This window comes from Convolutriloba macropyga, chromosome 5 (genome assembly GCF_964194025.1).
Source record: "Convolutriloba macropyga chromosome 5, txConMacr16.3, whole genome shotgun sequence".
In the NCBI taxonomy this organism is placed as follows: domain Eukaryota; kingdom Metazoa; phylum Xenacoelomorpha; order Acoela; family Convolutidae; genus Convolutriloba; species Convolutriloba macropyga.
The window spans coordinates 45,717,434-45,733,408 of record NC_134472.1 but is presented as its reverse complement, the minus strand read 5'-3'; the positions used below and the strand labels follow the sequence as shown (position 1 = coordinate 45,733,408).

Below are 15,975 nucleotides of genomic sequence, written 5' to 3'. Positions count from 1 at the left end.
TAATTCTAAGTCTGATTCTAATTCTAAATCTAATTCTAATTCTAATTCTAATTCTAATTCTAATTCTATTTCTAATTCTAATTCTAATTCTAATTCTTATTCTAATTCTAATTCTAATTCTAATTCTAATTCTAATTCTAATTCTAATTCTAATTCTAATTCTAATTCTAATTCTAATTCTAATTCTAATTCTAATTCTAATTCTAATTCTAATTCTAATTCTAATTCTAATTCTAATTCTAATTCTAATTCTGATTCTAATTCTAATTCTAATTCTAATTCTAATTCTAATTCTAATTCTAATTCTAATTCTAATTCTAATTATAATTCTAATTCTAATTCTAATTCTAATTCTAATTCTAATTCTAATTCTAATTCTAATTCTAATTCTAATTCTAATTCTAATTCTAATTCTAATTCTAATTCTAATTCTAATTCTAATTCTAATTCTAATTCTTATTCTATTTCTAATTCTTATTCTAGCCCCAAGCCCTAACCCTGAGCCTAACTCCAAGCCTAACCCCATATATACTAATCTACGATGTAGCTTTTCTAATATCAAATAAGATATAGCAAGTAGAGCTTGTAATAAATGTAAGGTTGTAAAACAAATAACATCTTTTGATTCAAACAAATCAATATGTAAAGAATGCAATTCACAAAAGGTTAATTGTGAATTTTGTTCTTCTATTTTTAGTTTAAGTGCATTAAGGAGTCATATAAAAAATACCACATAATGGTGTCAAAGAAGAGCCAGAGTGTTAAAAAGATTATATTATAGTTTCCAAATTACAAATTAAAAGCCAAAGGTATAGATATAGATAAATTATTAGAAGAGTAAAGAGATAAGCGCATGTCCGCGTGCTTGCACAAAATTCTGAGTAGGGGGAGCATGCGCAACTGTGCGTGTGCGCATGGCGTGCGCAATCATGCGGATTGGGACTTATTTTAGGTTAATTGGCTCATTTTCCCGAATTCTTGAGAGGGAATGGGCCAATTTTGATAGTGGGTATAGTAGTGGAGAAAAATGGGGTTCCAGTTACCAGTACAATTTGGCTCGTTTTCCCGAATTCGAGTGGGGGAATGGGCCGGTGGGGGAAATCAGGCTGGTGTCTGTAGATTGCACTAAGTGAGACAGGAAATGATAGATTTTGAGGGGATATAGAGTAGTGGATAAAACAGGGGTTACAGTTACCAGTACAATTTGGCCTAGTAGTGGATAAAAGGGGGGTTACAATCACCAGCCCAATTTGGCCCATTCCCCCTCACGAATTTGGGGAAATGGGCCAAATCGGGCTGAAGGCTGTAACCCTCGTTTTATCCACTGCTATTATCGCAGCATTGTTTTTATCCAATGCCACCAAATTTTAAAAATTATCCAAGATTTTTTAAATATCCTTTTTGATTGGCTAATACCTTGTCAGGTAAAAACTCGCACTGTCCTATAGAAAACCGAATAATTCAAAACTTTTCCAAAAAAATTGGGAGCTAATTTTTTTCTTCATTGTTTTTTTTGTTTATAGTTATTTGTTTCAGTGTCCAAAGACTTTGGACACTGGAAGTGAAGAAAGATACCGTAAACAGCAACGATATGCAAAAACTTAGAATACCGTTAGAGAAGCCATGTAGCCAACCACAATGGATTCGAATAAATATTTGATTTTTCAGAAAACAATATGATTTGTTGTTTTCGATGTGTTGAATACTATGCAAAAGCTCTTAGAAAAAATTAGTCAAAACTATAAAGCGGTAATAAAATTTCTGTTGAAGATTACCATATCGAAAGGCTTTTTTGCAATATCGAGATAAACAATATACCATTACATGTTCAAAACATTTCTATAAGGGTGGAAGATATCAGTAATCACATTCAACGCCGGGGTTGGGTTCAATTCCTGATGTTGTGCTACTGATAGTCTCCACGGATCTATTTATGACCAGTTCGGCAGGTTGTTTTCCTGTGAAACCAGGTTCAATCATCAGATTATAGATTATTACTACCATCCTCGAGATAAGTATATTTTTATTATTATTTACTACTATCATTACTGTATGTGGTCTTGGACATCAAGAAACTAATTTACAGTCCAAAAAAATTTTACGGATCTTTTCAACAAGGTCCCCTTGCTATTCTTTAATAGAGTTTAAGCGAGCGATTTTTTAACCAATCCCAGACTACTAATAAGTTTCCATGTATGCGCATACTATGTTAAACTCGAATAAAATACGCCATATGCTATGTTAATTAGCAGAAGTGGAATACAAAGCGAAATGGAATTTCAGACTGGCGGGTCCTTGGGCGCAATTGCGCTCAAACTCGTATTCGGCTATCTAAACTGTAGGCCAAGTGATATTGTAGTAAAGTATAGCAGAAAGGGGGGCAATTGTTGAAAAGATCCATTTTTACTAGAAAAAACTGATGTGATTTCGCTTAAAAGTGATTGATTTATAATCAACAACTGAAATTTGCTTACCGAGTAGTTGATAAGTAGGGTTCTCGATTTACTTAGTAAAAGTGAGAGGGAATATTTGAGGCGGATAATCATAGATACAAATGTCTGATATGATTTTAACGACATCTCAATAAGAAACCATTTAACTATTTTGAAGTCTTTTTTTCAACTGTTTTCATTGTTTGGGACCAAAAAGGTTACTGTACTGACCGTAGAAGTTACCTCCTTCATATACGGTTTAAATTGAAACAATGCTGGGATAAAACAAAAGCTTTAAAGTCTTCACTCAAAAATCGAATGCTAGCACTGTAAAAAAGATATGCGTTTTAGGAATGCAGCTGGAACGGTAAGCCAGGAAAAAGCCTGAATAATTAAAACTCTAAAGAGCTCTTTATTTGTATTGAGAACTTAAATACATTTTTTTCTCAGCACAGTCAAACGATCTTCATTTAAACCTGTGTTTGAATTTGCTTTGGAAGCGATTCGTGCATATTGTATAAATAATGTGACAAGTAAAAGCAATGGATAAAACGGCAGTGATGTAATTAAGGAAAAACAACAAACAACAAAAATGATTCACCAATCGGTTTGTCCAAACTGTGAAAAACAGCTTTTGCCTCTGTTTTCGTGCAGAAAAACGCAGTTAGAAAAGCCAACATTTAATTAATACAAAAACAGAATAATTCAAAAAACATCCAGAAGACTCTGGAAACAACATTAGATAAAATCACACGTCTCCTTCAGTAGCCTGTTCACCAAAAGCAAAATAACTAAAAATTGAATCAAATCACTTGAATGCAAAATTTTCAATCAAATATGAAATGAAAGAGGCGAAGAACGAGGAACAAAGAACATCTTCATTTGATCAAAAAATTTCTTTCAGCACTTTCGATAAGTTGTACAATGAAGATCTCTATTACCAGCAGAGCTTTTATTATATCATTTGGACTGTTATCCTCAAGTCAAATTACAGACATCAGTAAATTATACATGAAAGAAAGTCAGAAATTTAAAAAACGACAATAAGGAAAAAGTTTCAATTCAAATCCTGTAACGGCGAAAAAAATTCAAATGCCATTTTTAGGCATTTAGTTTCAAAATTTCGAGAAGAAATATATCTAGTAAACGTCAAAAAATGTAATTGTACAAAAAAGTTAAAATTTGACAAAATCCGTCAAGAATAATGTTATTTCTTGAAAACAATTTACTTGAAAAAAGATTCAATTAAAAACTCATAATATTTTCAAAAAAATTGTTTCCGCGTAATCACAGTTGAGCTGCATTAGGCTTTCAGTCTGCAGAGCGTTAACAGTATCCTGTTCTCAGTTGTCCATATTCTTCTCCTCTGTCCCAAAAATATCAGACTGTTAATGTTGTCAGCAAGCATGCTTCTTTTTGGTGACTCCGGCCACACCCTTTTTTGCCTCAGAGACCATCACGTGGTACCATTATTGCAGCAACAATAGGTCAGAAATTGGTTGACCTGAAGTTTTGGCTAACTAAGAGCTCACCTTTGCACGCTTGACTTCATCAACACAGTCTGGATGAACACAAAGGAAGCTTTTTGGCTGAGAGCATTAGTCAAACTTTGGTCGCTCCTCAACTAATTGTCGCAACCATTGTTTTAAGTATTCGAACTGCGCACAAGCCGCGGCGTCTTCTGCAATTAAACGTTCCGCATTCTTCGTCTGGTTGAGCCGTTTGGTTTTACTCGAGAATAGAACAACACCATAAAACAACAATGAAAGAGGGTCGGCGTTAGTTGTCCCTTCTTTGCTACGGATAAAGGCATCATTATTGCTCACCACACAGAGTTTTTCTCGCAGCCACTATATACGATAGTGGAAATTCGGGACCAAAGGGTTCTAGTTTTTAGGAGTGCGGAACTCACTTTTACTGAATTGAGCTTATTTTTTTGCGTCGAGCAGCAACAAGCTGAAACCATTATAGGAATTTTCAAACAATTTCAAATTTTGCGGTAAAATGCGGTGAATGCTGTGAAGTTATGTAAGTTCCTTAAGAGTGTGGCTTATGTGAGATATGAAATCGCATGTTTAGCGATATTTTCATCCATCAATTTGGTTTCATCAGGATGGCTACAATTCGAGACAAGGAGACAAATCAGATATCTGAAGGAAAGTCATTTGAACGATTGCTATTAAGTTTAAAACTAGAGAATTTGCACTAACTAATAAAAACGCAACAGTATATTGAAAAGAATGCACGATAAGGTAACATAAAAAATTACAAGAAACTTTAAGATTACGCTTCCCATGGAATTCCTTCGAAATTGGTCATGAGTTTTAAGTTGATGCCAGTTTGGTTGTGTAGTGGTTGATCCAATGGGTAGCACACCTTTAAAAAGTCCTTAGGCATAAGAGCGGTGAAGTCTCCAAATGATCCGCAAGTCAAAAGCAGGATGTTTGACATGTAGAGAAGAGCAAAATCTACTCCTAAACAACGAAAAAAATTTTCATAGAGAGCAAAAATCAGCTGAATCAACTCGAATAAAATACACCAAGCTATGTTAATTAGCCGAAGTAGAATACATAGCGAAAAAAATGTTCAACTGGCGGGTCCGTGGGCGCAATTGAGCTTAAACTCGTATTCGGCTATTTAAACTGTGGGCCAAGTGATGTTGTAGTAAAGTATAGCAGAAAGGGTTGCAATTGTTGAAAAGGTCAATTTTTACTAGAAAAACTTGATGTCATTTCGTTTAAAAGTTATTTATTTATAATCAACAACTGAAATTTGCTTACCGAGTAGTTGATAAGTAGGGTTCTCGAGTCACTTGGTAAAAGCGAGAGCGAATATTTGATGCGGATAATCATAGATACAAATGTGTGATATGATTTTAACGACATCTCAATAAGAAACCATTTAACTAGTTTGAAGTCTTTTTTCAACTGTTTTCATTGTTTGGGACCAAAAAGGTTACTGTACTGACCGTAGAAGTTACCTCCTTCATATACGGTTTAAATTGAAACAATGCTGGGATAAAACAAAAGCTTTAAAGTCTTCACTCAAAAATATAATGCTACCACTGTAAAAAAGATATGCATTTTAGGAATGCAGCTGGAACGGTAAGCCAGGAAAAAGCATGAATAATTAAAACTCTAAAAAGCTCTTTATTTGTATTGAGAACTTAAATACATTTTTTTCTCAGCACAGTCAAACGATCTTCATTTAAACCTGTGTTTGAATTTCCTTTGGAAGCGATTCGTGCATATTGTATAAATAATGTGACAAGTAAAAGCAATGGATAAAACGGCAGTGATGTAATTAAGGAAAAACAACAAACAACAAAAATGACTCACCAATCGGTTTGTCCAAACTGTGAAAAACAGCTTTTGCCTCTGTTTTCGTGCAGAAAAACGCAGTTAGAAAAGCCAACATTTAATTAATACAAAAACAGAATAATTCAAAAAACATCCAGAAGACTCTGGAAACAACACTAGATAAAACCACACGTCTCCTTCAGTAGCCTGTTCACCAAAAACAAAATAACTAAAAATTGAATCAAATCACTTGAATGCAAAATTTTCAACCAAATATGAAATGAAAGAGGCGAAGAACGAGGAACAAAGAACATCTTCATTTGATCAAAAAATTTCTTTCAGCACTTTCGATAAGTTGTACAATGAAGATCTCTATTACCAGCAGACCTTTTATTATATCATTTGGACTGTTATCCTCAAGTCAAATTACAGACATCAGTAAATTATATATGAAAGAAAGTCAGAAATTTAAAAAACGACAATAAGGAAAAAGTTTCAATTCAAATCCTGTAACGGCGAAAAAAATTCAAATGCCATTTTTAGGCATTTAGTTTCAAAATTTTGAGAAGAAATATATCTAGTAAACGTCAAAAAATGTAATTGTACAAAAAAATTAAAATTTGACAAAATCCGTCAAGAATAATGTTATTTCTTGAAAACAATTTACTTGAAAAAAGATTCAATTAAAAACTCATAATATTTTCAAAAAAATTATTTCCGCGTAATCACAGTTGAGCTGCATTAGGCTTTCAGTCTGCAGTGCGTTAACAGTATCCTGTTCTCAGTTGTCCATATTCTTCTCCTCTGTCCCAAAAATATCAGACTGTTAATGTTGTCAGCAAGCATGCTCCTTTTTGGTGACTCCAGCCACACCCTTTTTTGCCTCAGAGACCATCACGTGGTACCATTATTGCAGCAACAATAGGTCAGAAATTGGTTGACCTGAAGTTTTGGCTAACTAAGAGCTCACCTTTGCACGCTTGACTTCATCAACACAGTCTGGATGAACACAAAGGAAGCTTTTTGGCTGAGAGCATTAGTCAAACTTTGGTCGCTCCTCAACTAATTGTCGCAACCATTGTTTTAAGTATTCGAACTGCGCACAAGCCGCGGCGTCTTCTGCAGTTAAATTTTCTGCATGCTTCGTCTGGTTGAGCCGTTTGGTTTTACTCAAGAATAGAACAACACCATAAAACAACAATGAAAGAGGGTCGGCGTTAGTTGTCCCTTCTTTGCTACGGATAACGACATCATTATTGCTCACCACACAGAGTTTTTCTCGCAGCCACTATATACGATAGTGGAAATTCGGGACCAAAGGGTTCTAGTTTTTAGGAGTGCGGAGCTCACTTTTACTGAATTGAGCGCATTTTTTTTGCGTCGAGCAGCAACAACCCGAAACCATTACAGGAAATTTCAAACAATTTCAAATTTTGCAGTAAAATGCGGTGAATGCTGTGAAATTATGTAAGTTCATTAAGAGTGTGGCTTATGTGAGATATAAAATCGCATGTTTAGCGATATTTTCATCCATCAATTTGGTTTCATCAGGTTGGTCAATTCGAGACAAGGAGACAAATCAGATATCTGAAGGAAAATCATTTGAACGATTGCTATTAAGTTAAAAACTAGAGAATTTGCACTAATTAATAAAAACGCAACAGTATAACGAAAAGAATGCACGATAAGGTAACATAAAAAATTACAAGAAACTTTAAGATTACGCTTCCCATGGAATTCCTTCGAAATTGGTCATGAGTTTTAAGTTGATGCCAGTTTGGTTGTGTAGTGGTTGATCCAATGGGTAGCACACCTTTAAAAAGTCCTTAGGCATAAGAGCGGTGAAGTCTCCAAATGATCCGCAAGTCAAAAGCAGGATGTTTGACATGTAGAGAAGGGCAAAATCTACTCCTAAACAACGAAAAAATTTTCATAGAGAGCAAAAATCAGCTGAAATAATGCAGAATGAGCAATTGAAAATGTTTCTAATGCAATATTGCTTTACCTTAACGCACAATTCAAAAGATTGTTGTTAAGTATTTACGACGTCGATGATACTTTGTTTTTTTTAACGAAAAAAGTGAAAACCTAATTTTGAAATTGGTGTTTTTTGCTGATAATCATGAACTAGAAACGAAAAATTCTATTGATCCCCACAGCTCATACTGTTAATTTTTGTTAGCAAAAAAACCACCTTTTTGGTGACTCCGGCCACTATTTTTGCGTCAGAGATTCTCATGTGGTACCATTTTTGCAGCAACGATTGGTCCGAATATGTTTGACCTGAAGTTTTGGCTAAGAGCTCATCTTTGCACAAACAGCCTCATGGAGACAGGGTATCGTTTGTCATTGGTGTGTGAACCGCACAACTTACCTTTCGACTATCACGTAAGTGACAGATAAATGAGGCCCTACGCAAGCCATGAGGAGCCAATTTAGAGTGAACATTTTCTTGTGAATGACAAAATTTGAATAAAATCACAAATAAATTACGGAATTACAAGAACCAGCTTTGAAAAAACCTCACGCCATTAAATAATTTTTCAAACATACCCAATCCATTCGAATGAACAGGAAAAAAAACAATTGGAAAAAACTAATTCTGCACAATTAGAACTTCAGAAAAAAGCTCTAAAGTCTATCAAACTTCAAAGGGCCAGAATTCTACTTATACTATTAATTGCAAACATTCTAGTTGTTTTAGATATCTTTTTAAATTAATGACTCCCATGAATATTAAAGGTGTTTCTCGGGCAATTCTTATTACTATAAGTTACGGCACAAAATTAGACACAAAAGCAAAAAACTTCCTCAATTCGCAAAACCAAACTGAGGACCAAGTTGTGAACATTAATACTTTAGTTAGTTAAAACGGAAATGAGAAAAACCAAGTTTGAATTGTATACAAAAGTTTAAGAGAATCATTTTCACCCCAGTTTCTAGCTGAAAATAACAAAAAGCTACAATGTTTCACCAGGTAGTCACCAGTTCAGTTGCAAAGATCGATTAGGGCGACTTAAGGAACTCAGTTAGGCAAGCAAAGTTACTTATAAAACACATTTGCTGACAATCAAGTTCTCAATCAAACAGTATCCATATAACTCAAAAAAGGTAAATCCAAATTAATCATTTATTAAAAGTAACTTTCTATCTGCAGTAAAGCCTTTGTCTAAAAGCCAAGTTTCTTATTCTCCCATCCAGTTTTTTTTGTCTTTTTGTCTCTCCTCTCTACAATGAAATCTATAATCTTTAAAATGAGCTAACCCCTACTCGATTACTCAACTGGATCCTAGTTTGATTCAGTCTTCTATCTGATGGAAAACATCAGAGCAATGTAATCATTGGCGTTAAAATCTGTTGTCTCCACTAATTGGGTCACAAACAAAAACAGTTTTGAATCGATTCCAGATTTTTAGGCCAACTAGTGTGCTGCCCACTCACGTTCGCCCTAATTTGTAACCAATTACTCCTGGAACGTCAAAAATTTTTCTCTCTCAAGGTGTAAAAACTACATCTTCATAATGAAACGATCACCACACAGATCTGTTTCCTCTTATACACAGATTCAAAGCCGTTAGGATTGCAAATTTCAAAATCAGAGTGATCCAATTCAGGATAGTGGTTTATGGTTGATCCCATTTAACAGTAAGCCTATCTTTTCTCTGAGATAATTTTGCTTCCTCCAACAATAAATTGAGACAAAGCGATAAGCTTCACTTGGCAAGCTTCAGGATTTTTCTTCTTGCTCCGTGAGCGCAGCTTTCGAACACTGGTTTTCTGTTGCTTTAAAATTTTTTACAGTGTCTGTGAATTGAATTTGAAACGAGGTAGTTTCTTGCGGGCTCCGAACACACCTTATGAGAGGATCGGCTCTTAAAAGCGTCTGATTCGATAAAAGTTTGCAAAAAAGGCTCTTTTTGAGCGTAAGTACAAAAAAGTCTCTCGAAACTACTCTAATTTTGTTATGCATTTGTTTAATGAGTTTGGCTTTTAAATGATCAAGGCACGTTGAACTTGAAAATCCTCGCGACGACTGTCAGTTTCTACACTGAGTCTGAATAAGGTTAACCAGTATCTTTGCGCTACGGAGTCTTGGATTTCGTTCACGGACAAAACATAAATATCTCTCTAACACGTTTGCTGTTAATCAACAATTTTATTGTTTTGTGTGCGTCAACCTCCAATTTCATTACACTCAAAATAGAATCCGAAATCGTGAAGGATGTCTTCTTGGACACTTCAAACTGCTAACTTGCTTTTACTCAGGAGTTGGAAAATCCTAAATACCCATTTTTAGCTGTCAAACTGAACAGGCTTCAATTGGGATTCCTAGCATTATAAATGTTGGGCTAAATTGGCTCCCCTAATAAAAACAAAACTGTATAACAAAATGAATGCAAAATAAGGTAACATAAAAAATTACAGGAATCTTTAAGATTACGCTTTCCAGGGAATTCCTTCGAAATTGATCACGAATTTCAAATTGATGCCAGTTTGGTTGTGTAGTGAGTGATCCAAGGGTAGTACACTTTTAATTGGTCCTTAGTCATAAGAGCGGTGAAGTTTCCAAATGATCCGTAAGTCAATAGCAGGATGTTTGACATGGAGAGAAGAGCAAAATCTAATCCTAAACAACAAAAAAAATTTCCTAGAGAGCAAAAATCGGCTGAAATAATGCAGAATGAGCAGCTGAAAATGTTTCTAATGCAATATTGCCTTACCATAACACACAATTCAAAAGATTGTTTGTAAGTATTTACTTGAAAGACGTCGATGATACTTTGTTTTTTAACGAAAAAAGTGAAAACCTAAGTTTGAAATTGGTGTTTTTTGTTGATAATCATGAACTAGAAACGAAAAATTCTATTGATCCCAACATCTCAGACTGTTAATTTTGTGAGCAAGTATCCTCCTTTTTGGTGACTGCGGCCACTTTTTTTTGCGTCAGAGACTTTCACGTGGTACCATTATTGCAGCAACAATTGGTCCGAATATGTTTGAGCTGAAGTTTTGGCTAACTAAGAGCTCATGTTTGCACAAACAGCCTCATGGAGACACGGTATCGTTGGTCATTGGTGTGTGAACCGCACAACTTACCTTTCGCCTGTCACGTAAGTGACTGATAAATGAGACCCTACGCAATCTGAGGAGCCATTTTAGAGTGAACATTTTCTCGTGAATGACGAAATTGGATTATGATAAAAACACAAATAAAGGGAAATACCAGCTTTGAAAGAAATACCAGCTTTGGAAGAACCAGCTTTGAAAAAGCCTCACATCATTAATTATTTTTTCACCCAATCCATTGGAATGAAGAGCATGCACAAAAACCTCTTTCTACACTATAAACACTTTTTTCACTACAGTTTTATTTTCAATTTTTCCGCTCCCGTTCTTTTCGTTTTTCACGGTAATTCCAGACGTACACAATCCGTCACCGGAAAAAAAACGAAGACAATTGGGAAAAAAATAATTCTGCATAATGAGAATTTCAAAAAAAGCTCTATACTCTATCAGAAACTTCAAAGAGCTAGAATTTTAATTAAGCTGTTATTTGCATACATTCTAGTTGCTTTAGATATCTTTTTAAATTAATGACACGTAAGATTAGTAAAAGTGTTCCTCGGGCAGAATTATTACTATAAATCGCGGCACAAAAATAGACATAGAAGCGGCAAACTTCCTCAAGTCGGCGAAACCAAACTGCGGACCAAATTATGAACATTAATACTTTAGTTAGTTAAAACGAAAATGAGAAAAATCAAGTTTTAATTGGACACAAAGGTTACTTATAAAATATATTTACTGACAATCAAGGTCTCAATCAAACAGTATCCATTTAACTCAATAAAGTCAAAATCAAAATTATCATTTATTAAACGCAACCTTCTATCAGCAGTAACGCCTTGGTTTAAAAGCCAAGTTTCGTATTCTCCCATCCAGTTTTTTTTGTCTTTTCGTCTCTCCTCTCTAAACTGAAATATATAATCGTCAAATTGAGCTACCCCCTACTCGATAACTCAACTGGGTCCTAGTTTGATTCACTCTTTTATCTGATGGAAAACATCAGAGCAATGTAATCATTGGCGTTAAAATCTGTTGTCTCCACTAGTTGGGTCACAAACAAAAACATTTTTGAACCGATACCAAATTTTTTCGGCCGACTAGTGTGCTGCCCACTCTTGTTCGCCCTAATTTGTAACCAATTCCTCCTGGAACGTATAAAATTTTTCTCTCTCAAGGTATAAAAACTACATCTTCATAATGAAACGATCACCACACAGATCTGTTTCCTCTTATACACAAATTCGAAGCCATTAGGATTGCAAAATTCAAAATCAGCGTGATCCAGTTCAGGATAGTGGTTTATGGTTGATCCCATTTAACTGTCAGCCTATCTTTTCTCTTAGATAATTCTGCTTCCACCAACAATAAATTGAGCAAAAGTGATAAGCTTCGTTTGGCAAGCTTTAGGATTTTTCTTCTTGCTCCGTCAGCGCAGCTTTCCAACACATCCTCTGTTTTTCAGTTGCTTTAAAATTTGTTTCAGTGTCTGTGAATTGAATTTGAAACGAGGTAGTTTATTGTGGGCTCCGGACACACCTCATAAGAGGATCGGCTCTTAAAAGCGTCTGATTCGATGAAAATTTGCAAAAAGGGCTCTTTTTGAGCGTAAGTCTATGCAGAGCACAAAAAGTCTCTCAAAACTACTCTATTTTTGCTATGCTTTTGGTTTAAAGAAGTCGGCTTTCAAAAGATCAAGACATGCTGAACTTGAAAATCATCACGACAAATGTCAGATTTTAAACTGAGTCTGAAGAGGGTTAACCAGTATCTTTGCGCTATGGAATCTTGGATTTCGCTCTCGTAAAAAACATAATTATCTCTCTCAAACACATTTGCTTTTAATCAAAAATTTTACTGTTTTGCGTGCGTCAACCTTCAATTTCATTACACTCAAAATAGAATCCGAAATCGGGAAGGATGTCTTGTTGGACATTTCAAACAGCTAATTTGCTTTTACTCAGGAGTTGGAAAATCGTGAATTCCTTTTTTAGCTGACAAATTGAACAGGCTTCGATGGGGATTCCTAGCGTTCTAAATGCTGGTTATTGCTGGTTTGAACTTGTTTTTGTTCAATTTTTCACTCTTTTCAATCTGGAAAAGCTCTCATTAAAAACTTCCATTCAGTCGAAACTGATTTTAAGGACACCGGGAAAATTTTATGCGGACAGAAACTCTTAAAAGTTAAATCTTAAACAAACAATTTTTGAATATTTCGTGAACAATTTCTTGCAGAGTAGCTCCATTACCAATGAGGCCTTCAAGATAGTTTTTCTCGTTGCAACTTGTAAACCTGTTTGCTCAATAAAACGCTTGACTTCATCAATATAGTCTGGATGAACACAAGAGAGGCTTTTTGGCTTAGGGCATTAGTCAAACTTTGGTCGCTCCTCAACTATTTGTCGCAACCATTGTTTTAACTATTCGAACTGCGCACAAGCCGCGTTATCTTCTGAAATTAAACTTTCTGCATGCTTCGTCTGGTTAAGCCGTTTGGTTTTTTTAAAGAATAGAACAACACAATAAAACAGCATTGAAAGAGGGTCGGCTTTAGTTGTCCCTTATTTGCTAGGGATAAAGACATCATTATTGCTCACCACAGAATTAGAATTTTCCTGGCAGCCATTATATACGATAGTGGAAGTTCGGTAATGGAACCTAAAACCATTACAGGACATTTCAAACAACTCTCGAAGTCCGTGGATAAATTCTTCAATTGCACAGGACACTCATCCACTAGTTGTTTTGATTCTAAGACATCCATGTTGTCAACAGTCCAGTCAGTAACTGCTTTAACAAGTGATATTTACAATATTGCAAAGTGTATGTAGTAAGAAACCTTTGAACTTGAAATAGTTAATTGCGATTTCTAACAAAAATTTCATTTAAACTGTGGCTCATAGAAGATTTTAACTCGCATACTTAGCGATATTTTTATATCCGGGTCAAGAAAAAATCTGAAAAATATTTAGAGATAAGCGGTGAAAAGTTGTTTTCTTTTTCACCGCAAAATTCGTACAAAATTTTGCGGTAAAATTTTGTGAATGCGGTGAAATTATGTAAGTTCATTAAGAATGTGGTTCATGGGAGATATGAAATCGCATGTTTAGTGATATTTTTATGCATCAATTTGGTTTCATCGGGTTCACTACAGTTCGAGACAAAGAGACAAATCAGACATCTGAAGCTTAGGAAAGTCAATTGAACGATTGCTATTAAACTTAAAATTGGAGATTTTGCACTAACTAATAAACACGCAACAGTATAACGATATGAATGCACGATAAGGTAACGTAAAAAAATTACAAGAATCTTTAAGAGTACGCTTTCCATGGAATTCCTTCGAAATTGGTCATGAGTTTTAAATTGATGCCAGTTTGGTTGTGTGCTGGGTGATCCAATGGGTAGTACACATTCAATTTGTCCTTAGTCATAAGAGCAGTGAAGTCTCCAAATGATCCGTAAGTCAGTAACAGGATGTTTGACATGGAGAGAAGAGCAAAATCTACTCCTAAACAACGACAAATTTTTCATAGAGAACAAAAAGAGCAGCTGAAATAATCTGAAATACTGCGAAAAAGTTTAATGGAATATTGGCTTATCTCAACTCACAATTCAATTTGTTGTTGAATATTTAACTCAAGGACGTCCGTGATCTTTTATTTTTATAAATGATAGAAAACTTTATTTTAAAGTTTGTTTGTTTGATTTTACTTTGTGAGCTTGAACAAGAAACAAAAAAAGATTTCAACATGAACAAAACTATTTCTGGAACTCACTCGAGGGAAGCAATATCAGTTTCCCCAAAACAACCAAAAGAAAGATTTGCCAAATTTTGAAAATTGTCTTTTTTGCAAATATATATATATATATATATATATATATATATATATATATATATATATATATATCTATATATATATATATATATATATATATATATATGTATATATATGTATATATATATATATCTATATATATATATATATATATATATATATATGTATATATATATGTATATATATATATATATATATATATATATACACATATATATATATATATATATATATATATATAACGGGAACAGTGATGGCTGATATTTGAGCAGAGGGTATATCAAAATCCGTATTATTGTAGACACGAGACGAAAATCTCTTATTTGGTTTGAGAAATTAAAACGATACAAAAAAAGGTATGAGAAAATATTCAAATTGCACAACTGCATTTATTAACTCGGTGACGATGGTATTTTATTCGTTAACAACACCGAATCGAAATTCCTATACTTTGCAGACGTAATAGTAAAAGATGTTCTTCTCATTTACTGTCTGTGAAATTTATTGCAACTCAAAAAAAGAATCTTTTGTTTTTATTTAGTTTTTGTTGTAGTAATGCTTTGATAAATTAAACCTTGAAGAACTAGTTAGTGTTACTTTGAAGGAAAATATCACTCATTGAATGGATAAAGTAGCTGATGTTTTTTATGATGTCACAATAAATTACAATTTATTTGGTCGAACTTTTATTAAAGATTAATTTTAAAAAAACTCAATGGTCGCACATCCGTTGCATTTTGAAATATTTGCCAAAAAAGGAGCCTAATAGCGATTTCACCGGGAAAATTTGGTTAAATATACTAGCTAGCTCAATTTTGTTTCTGTTCTGAGAGTCCATGCTGTTCCATTCGTCTAGAGCTCGATCAAAAACAATTTGTCATTCTGATTTTGGGTTTCCGGGCTTTTCAAATATTTAAATTTTAAACATTGTTATAAAAAGTTGTGGATAAAGGTGAACCGATTAGTTTGAATTAATTACCACTTCGCTTACGAAGCTGTATCAGGAACAATTAGTTTCAACTTATTCAAACGTTGCTTTCGAAAGCTGTTCCGTTGAGGGTTTTGAAATTCATTCGAACAGATTGTCTAATATTTTGCATTGTACAAGAAAAATTGAGTCCAAAAATTCTTGAACATCACTTCTTCAAAAAACACGAAAAAATTTTGATGAAAAATATGTCAAAAAATAAATCTTTTGAACAAATAAAAGTAGTTTTTGCATTATTTGCTCTTGATTAATTTAACTGGAAAACAACATTTTTCAGTATGGCTTTTAAAAAAATAGGTTATATATGAGAGAAGTCTCTCTTTGCGCTTTTCGTGTTCGATCCTTTTGCCGGG

General features: G+C 34.1%; 2 protein-coding genes across 2 annotated transcripts in view; both read right to left on the bottom strand.

The window, feature by feature from the left end:
- Positions 1 to 2,786, bottom strand: part of LOC142340035 (uncharacterized) — a 50,578-nt gene extending 47,792 nt beyond the window's left edge. The window contains exon 1 of the mRNA XM_075390434.1: positions 2,475 to 2,786. Coding sequence (XP_075246549.1) covers positions 2,475 to 2,579 — 105 coding nt within the window. The 5' untranslated portion in view covers positions 2,580 to 2,786. The remainder of the gene's footprint in view (positions 1 to 2,474) is intronic.
- An 11,218-nt stretch (positions 2,787 to 14,004) lies between these two features.
- Positions 14,005 to 15,975, bottom strand: part of LOC142340034 (uncharacterized) — a 62,825-nt gene continuing 60,854 nt past the window's right edge. The window contains exon 5 of the mRNA XM_075390432.1: positions 14,005 to 14,306. Coding sequence (XP_075246547.1) covers positions 14,110 to 14,306 — 197 coding nt within the window. The 3' untranslated portion in view covers positions 14,005 to 14,109. The remainder of the gene's footprint in view (positions 14,307 to 15,975) is intronic.